Raw genomic sequence first — 7919 nt, 5'->3', positions numbered from 1 at the left:
GGGACGCTACCGCGACAGCGCCCCCTAGCGGCCCGGAGGACCCGCGGCGAGCGCCGAGCAGCGCCTGCTGCCGCCCCTGAGGGGAGAGCGCGGGGAAAAGGTGAGAGGATGGAAAAGAGGGATGGGGGAAAAAGAATGGGCATGGTGGGAAGGAGATACGAATGGAAGTGAGGGGACTTGGTCTATGAAAGCCTGGCTTTTTGTAAGGTTTGACAACTACCAGCTTGCCTTCCTTAATTAAAAATAAATGTTAGAAAAGAAAAATCAAATAGCCTACTTCATTTTAAACCTGCTTTGTGCTTTACAAATAGGAAAAAAATCCAAGGCCTAGAACCTATAAAGCATTAATTTATTGTGAAAAAAGTTACAGCTTCAGGATCCAGAACTGTAACAGCAAGAATTTTCACCTATGGGTATGGCCAATAAGGCACTGAAGTGCCCTTGTGAGGAAAGAGACAGAGAGCCATCGGCCCTGAGCAGGGGTGACACTGGGGATGCAGCACTGGAGCACTCCAGCCACAGGAGCTCCAGAGAGAGATCCAGCCAGGTCTGAGAGGAGTGAACATCTCACAGTGCAGACTGGATCGGGCACTGCCCCAGATCAGCCCTGTTTGAGTGATGGTCCCCACCTGCAACAGCGAGCACACACAAAACTGAAGCAGCCTTCAGGTGTGAAACAGCTCCTAAAGAATGATTTGGGAACAGTCTGCTCCAAAGCACAAAATGCACTGCAGACAGCACATGTAGAAAAGCTGAACATTTTATTGTCTTTGAAGAGTAGTACACCATTTGTGATTTTAGAAATACAGACTCTTTGCAAAGCACTGAAACACAGGTGCCTTCCAACTTCCAACTTCTAAAACCTACATTATTCTAAGTCTTACAAACCTTTTATATTAGCAATTCAAGTTTGGTCTTTGCTGCAACAAGTTCTTTACCAAAGATGCATAACTCAAGTTCTAGGCTGCAAGACAACTGAGCCAAGTTTCAAACTCCACCTGCCATTGAGCCACCAGAACCATTGCTTTCAAATATTCAGTCTATGATGTTCTTGTACTTTGTGCCCATGAGGGAGTTCACTTTTGAAAATTTTAAGTTAGGAGGATTTCCCAGTTAGCCACCTACTGGTATTTTTCCATTACAGCATCTAGAAGCAAACTGATACCTTGCAAGTACTAGTGCTCATAAACAGGTTATGTTTACACAAAACCCAGAGAGGCCTCAAGAAACATTCAAGGTTAAAATGAACAGTTGCAAAAAGAAGAAAAAAAAAATCTGTACATATTTTCAGTCATGACACAAAGGAACACTGGAGTATCAGTGTTTTGTGTTCTAGCTTCAATAATGACACCTGTGCTAGCCCTAGTAGTATTCTACATGTTTGTCCCTTCCCCCCATTTAAATTTTATATTCGCAATCTGAATATACAGCTGTACTTACAGGAAATATTAAACAATGCACAGCGCCTTAAGCAAGTTCCATGTCTGGTTTTGAACAAACCATATAAAATAAGTGACAAAATAGTTTAAAATTGGTCCTTATTTTTATACAGCTTGGAAGCACTAAATTTAAAGACACACATTAACCAGCACAAATTCGTCTGCAGTTTTTTTCCTCCTTTTTTTTTTTTTTTTCTTAAAAGAGTGTGTTACAGTATCATGCATGAAAAGCAAGCTGCTGCTCCCAAGTAGAAATACGGAGTTTAGACTTACTGCTTTCTTCTCAGGCTGTTATTCCTTCTTTCATAAATTATTTCAACATAACCAAGGATAGAAGCAGCTGACTAGCAAAACAATATGAAGTTAATCTTTTATGTTGTGACCCATTCTTAAAGTAATGAAGTACTTTGGAACTTTAGCATAAGGAAGGTTGAATAAACACTGCAAAGGACTTTTACATTCTTTGATTTTGTTTACATCTTCAGAAAGAAAATTCTACATTTTAACTCACTAACTACTCGATTTTCATATGGAGACTGTAGTATTGAAACAGTGCAAGACATTTGCAACTTCAGGAACATCCAATTACACTGCCCTTTCACCCAAACAATGATTAGCAGAATATTGCATCAGTTCTAGATAAACAAGACAGGACAAAAACCTCATTTTAGAATAGCATTAGGATTCAAAAATCTTTCATATTTAGTGAAAAGAATCCACACACGAATATGCACGAAGGACTCCTTAACACAGACTTTATCACAACAAACGTAATCCAGCTGTAAATCTGGACCAAGACTTTTTATTGGTAAGAAGCCATATTTGTTCAGAGATCCCTATCATATGTTCCATTAATAATGCTTCAACATTTGGGTATTCTGAGACACGAACAGCGTGAAAATTCTCTCCTGTCAAGGCCAAAAAACCAGCTGAAACAACCCTGGTGGAGCATGAGCTTCAGCAGTCCACTTAAGCTCCAAAGCATTCCAGAGCCAAAAAGCTGGCTTTTGTCTCTGCACTACCCCAGTAAGAGTGGAGCCCTGTCCACTAATGCAATATTCCAAAGACCATTGCAACTAAGACTGTCAAGTCAGGTCTCAGTTGAAAGCTACCTCCACCACAGGACACCATTTCCTTACCCCTGACCCCTCCCCCATTGCCAAGGAAGAATGTTCATAAGAGCATTTTTTGGTGTGGAAAGCAGGTCAGTAGAGACTCCAAGTGTGGCTTGAAGAATCCTCAGTACCAAGCCGCTTTCCACACACACAAATTCAGTCCATCTTCTCCTTCTGGACCAGCTTGGGTGCATCTACAAAATCCTTGCCATTGTAAAGGATGATAGCAAAAGTTCCAAAGCTGGCACTTCCCCAGAAAAGCACATAGGCCAGTGTCTCAGTCCATGTATCACCTGAGAAAGAGTCAGACAAAGCTTTTAGCTCATTATCTCCAATTAGCAGGCAGTTTTACTTTAGGACAAATGCAAGTATTTCAAGCTCTCCCTAAGAAATCTGTTGTCAAATGACATCAGAAGTCTTTCACAGATCTTCTGTTTCCTTGCCTTGGAATATTTGTATTTGCCACACAGTTCTTGGAACACATTGAACAGAGATCTGTGGAAGTCAGTCAAGAACTCTACTGGCAATAATGTAAAAAAATTCAAGGCGAAAGCAGGAGGCAAAAAACCTTCACCACTCCCAACACAGATTTAGATTAAAAGGAAATCCATCAGAATCAGGCTTATGCCTGTATCTGACAGCTCTGAATTGTCTTTCTGCCCAAAATTAGACAGGTATTCCTCTAGGGCTTCATCCAGCCTATGATAAAGCTACAGGCCTACCAAGGTGCATCTAGATTTGGGGATAATTAACTGTCCCTTAATTGACTTCTACATGAGTTTTAACATTGTATTCTACAGCACCTAAGATTTTTCCACACTAATGATACAGTGCTAAAACTCAATCTCCAGAGCCATGTTCAAGCACCTTTTAGAATGACAGAAAAGCAATTCTAAATTGAACAGTTATTGTAACCATTTATACAAAGTTCACAGAGAAATAACCCAGTCTTATAAAATTAAATTCAATTGTGACTTACCAGCCATTAGCAAACAAATAATGCACATGGAGAAAGCAACCACCATAATAATAGGCAACTGAGGAAAGAGAAACAGAATAATCACTTGATACACCAGTACATATGTTCCTTAATTTCCTTTAAGATGGGTTGTACTGTAAAGCTATTTACTTGCTTTGCTTCTCAATTCACCTGCATTCAGGTACAAATAAAAGTTTGGACAGTTCCAAAATTTGGAAGTCTGTATTCAATAATTATATTTAGAATTGAAATACACTTCCTGTGCATTAAATGAGAGGTTGAGGTTTATGCTTTGTTTAAAAAAAAATACACCAGTTAAACCCCATTATGTTCCCAAATGCCATTTCAAAATAGAAAGATAAGGTGAAAAAAATGAAAAAAATGGGTGTTTTGTGTTACAGTCTATGCTCCTGCAAGAAGTGTGAGAAAAGAAGTCCACAAGATTCTTCTGTAGAAGGAAACAGTTATTGATAGTGACTAGCAGAATTTCCCCCCTACCACCTGGTGAAGCACATTTGAAAAAAAGCAACAGTTTTTCCAATACCTCAAGGACACTCCATTTTCTGTCAAGGGAACAGTCTGGGTTTAATCCTATAAGCAGGTGTTATAGAAACATTACTAGATTACAGGGATGCTTCAACACTAATAGACAAGTCCTACTCAGGCATAATGAAGCCAGGGACTGAATTGTTGTGTCTCTTATTACAAATAAAGTCTCCATACTCACAGCTAAGAACTTCCAATCCTTTTTGACATGTAAAGGACTAGCAGGTTCTACTTCATCCACTGAATAATTTCCAAGAAAAAGATCAATCGCATCCTGGAAGAGAAAGGGAAGGCAAGAGTTTGAATGCACAGCAATGTTTATCAAATACCTTTCCCCATGGTTAAAAGCTTTACTTACTTGTCTAAATCCATCAGAAAAGTTGTTTTTGTAGTAACGTATCAATGAGTTCCAGCCATCCATTATTAAGCCCCACTGAGTTCTCTTCCCAGTTCTGCAAAAATACATTGTGAAACATGTTTAAAATAGATGTATGAATTCAGGACTATAATTTCAGATTTACATTCTGTCATTATCTGGATGTGTACTACCTTAAATGAACACCTGCATATGAATACATTTATCTAGTGCTGCCTCTGCATTATTACTACACATACTTGTAACAGAAGTGCAAACTGAAATAACACTTCTTTCCATCAGACAATATAGATGTGCATCTTTATGGCACACCACCTTGGTTTTCATTTCCAGATAGCCTTTACTTTCATATAAACACAGCAAGGAATCTGGAGATGTTAGTCTGACTTTTTACCAACTGAACCATTGCAAAAAACTAATTTATAGCCTAAGTTCCATATTAATAACCTTCTCAGATGTGAGGACTTGAAGAAAATCCCAAACACATTCAAAAACCCAGAAGGCCCTTACAAGAAAGGCTGACTTGCCTTGTGTAATCGGTCTTTAAGGCACCAGTTCCAGCATATTGTTTGGCACAAGCATTAGCATTATCAGCCCATGCTGTGAATAGGAAAACAATAAGAAATATTAAGGAAGAATATTACAAATATTATATACTCTCTACAGAGAAAAAATAATTGTGTGAACTCTATAAATACCCTACCATTTTTGTAGATTTTCTCAAAGTCTGCCTGCTCTTCAATTCTCTGTCCCACATGCAGAACACCTAGTCTCTGGAATACAAAGCACATTGAGGCTTGCTAGGAGTTTGATAGAAAAATTAGGATTTGCTTTCAAAAAAAGCTGTATTTATTTAACTTGAGTCTAGTCAATGCAGCCCAGGTAAGTAGTACAGTAACTCCACTATGCAAGCTCTTACGGAGCATTCACGTTACATTTCCATTCCAAATGGAAAGCCCCTCTCCTCTTCCAGCTTGTCAAATAAGATAAAACATGTACCTGAAGCTGGGCCTGGAGAGACCTGCGTGCTAACAAGCTCTGGATCACATTGGTCCGATCCAGGCAGTCCATGCAGTTACTGCGGAACGTTCCTTCCTGCTGTGTCACAGTTTTACCCTCCGAGTCAACTAGAAAGTAACTAACACACACAATACACATATTTAGAGATAACAGTCCATATAAACCACATTTCACAAGTAAATATCCGAGCAACCAAACCACAATTGTCCTGAGCATTTGATGAGTGCTCAGCTGTGTGTTCAAACTTTGATGCCTCCCTGAATTCTTGCCATGCTGAAAAACAGCACCAATGGAGGAAAATTTAGCAATCTCAGGGCAGTACTCACTCCTACCATTCAGAAGGTCAGTGAGCAATATTGAGTTATATGCTACTGGGAAGAACAACTTCTGGTGCAAAATTGGGGACTTGTGGGTGTTTTTTCTTCCAGTTATTTTAGTGTCCCAGCTCTACAGATTTGAAAATCATAAGTAGAGCCTAGCAGCAGAAGTAATCAGATTTGTTGGTAAATGGTCACCAGTTCAACCCACTCACCAGATGCATAAAAAGTCATCTAAGTTGTCAGGCACATTTCTTCCAGGAAGGTACTCAGATTTTTTTTTAAGGGCACTTGCAAAATATGGAAAATGCTGCTACTGTCAAATTCCATTCTCTCCATTATGTGAATATGGTGGGGAACCAGATATTCCTCCTTGCATATGCTAATTATTACCTCAATCTTTTAAATCCACTAAATTAGGTGTTTCCAGTAGTTGATAACAAACAGGTCATTTTAAATACTGAATTACACACCTGCATTCCAATGCTGAGCTGGTAGAACAAATATTCCAATCTACTTATCAGCTGGATGTGTGAATGGGACAGAAATATGCCTGTCCTGCCACAGCATGAAACTTCCAGTTGTCTACAGGTTTACAGATTATAATCCATAGATTAAGTCACCCCAATATGTAATTATGAACTCTGGACTATCATATAATCCACTGTTACTGTAGAGCATTTTTATCAAGAGCCACAGCATTTTTATCAGGAGCCTTAGAAACACATGAACTTACTTTGATTAACCTTGTGTTTTCTTTTTAAGAGTAATTTTCAGCATTCTTGACCTAGTTTTGTTAAACCAATGTTTTACATTGTTGAAGAAGACAATAATACCTGTGAAATCTTCCTTTCCCCTCCAAGTTTTAGCTACAATTGATTTTAGGATAAGATAGTTTGTTATTATCCTAATTAACTAGAAATGTCTATTCTTAAATGCTGAATCTCCTATAGCTGCTCTAAAAAATTTAACAACAAACACCTCCATGAGCCCAGCTCTCCTTTCTGACAGATCTTCCACAACTGGATTTAGCCTGCAGAAAATAAGAGCTGTTTACCTCCCTAGGGGTTGCAAAACTATTTTCTGTGAAGATTAGAACTCAGACTTTTCTGTTCCTATTTAAGCAACAGTCCTTACAGATGAAATAAAACAAGTTAAGTTAGAGCCAGCCTAATCCCGAGAGAAGTCTTCAATTTTTATCTTGTTTTAGAGATGGCTTTTTTTTTTTCTTAACTTCAAGGAAATCTGGTTATTTTCTATGCCTCCAGTGGCAGCTGACAGTAAACAAGTTAAGAGATTCAGTATTAATTCTAAGCATAAAGGATCCTTGCTATATAGGAAAAAACTAGAATCTTATTTCTCCTTATTTGAGGTGCTCAAAGTCAATTTCTTCATTAGGTCTTTATGAGTTTTTAAGGGTTTTTTTTGTGGTAGACAGAGAATATTAACTATAATCTGATTAATTTATATAATTCCTGTAGCCATCACTCCAGGCAAGAGATTCTATTAACAAGATTCTAGTCCACACTTTACCTCATTTTATTTTGTCAGAATAGACTATACCACTGCTAGTTTTGTAATATTTTGGCTGATCTACTTTGTGCTTTAGTTACAAGGCTTCAGGAACAGGAAGGAAGCAATCAGAAAAGCAGAACAAAGCAAACTATTTCCCTAGCAGGTCTACTAGTAGCTATGATCAAAAACACACTTGTGGGACTAAGGATTTAAATTGATTTGGACATTTTGTGTATTTTTATATGACTAAAGAAAAGGATAATTTGTTTCCCTGTGGGTTAGTTATACTAGCAAGGGCTAACAACCAATGCCAGTGCAAGGTTTGGAGCCACAACAATGTGTGTTAGAGAAAACACTTTTACAAATGCCTGTGGAAGGAACACCCAGTGTTTTGCACTACGAGGCAGAACAGTTTGCTGTCAACACAACCTGGAATTACTATGGATGAAAAAAAATATAATCTAATGAGACTTTATTTTAAATAGCTCCAGTTGTATGCATGTTCATTTCTTTGTCTAACCTTTTACCCAACCTTAACAAAGGCAGCTCTTGTCACAACTCAGGGCTGCTGCAATTCTCAGACCCACTTTACTGAGAGGTAACACGAGCTCT

The 7919-nt window shown here is 38.5% G+C and overlaps 1 protein-coding gene across 1 annotated transcript in view; it reads right to left on the bottom strand.

The window, feature by feature from the left end:
• Nucleotides 1–742: 742 nt before the first annotated feature.
• The window catches only part of SACM1L (SAC1 like phosphatidylinositide phosphatase), a 29179-nt gene continuing 22002 nt past the window's right edge, over nucleotides 743–7919 (bottom strand). The window contains exons 14-20 of the mRNA XM_030265163.4: nucleotides 5455–5593; nucleotides 5159–5228; nucleotides 4983–5055; nucleotides 4438–4531; nucleotides 4261–4353; nucleotides 3534–3591; nucleotides 743–2847 (exon numbers count right to left, since the gene is read on the bottom strand). Of these exons, the coding sequence (XP_030121023.1) occupies nucleotides 2711–2847; nucleotides 3534–3591; nucleotides 4261–4353; nucleotides 4438–4531; nucleotides 4983–5055; nucleotides 5159–5228; nucleotides 5455–5593 (664 nt within the window). The 3' untranslated portion in view covers nucleotides 743–2710. The remainder of the gene's footprint in view (nucleotides 2848–3533; nucleotides 3592–4260; nucleotides 4354–4437; nucleotides 4532–4982; nucleotides 5056–5158; nucleotides 5229–5454; nucleotides 5594–7919) is intronic.

This window comes from Taeniopygia guttata, chromosome 2 (genome assembly GCF_048771995.1).
Source record: "Taeniopygia guttata chromosome 2, bTaeGut7.mat, whole genome shotgun sequence".
NCBI lineage: Eukaryota > Metazoa > Chordata > Aves > Passeriformes > Estrildidae > Taeniopygia > Taeniopygia guttata.
Note: the sequence above shows the minus strand (reverse complement) of the source record. Positions and strands in the feature narration are given on the sequence as shown.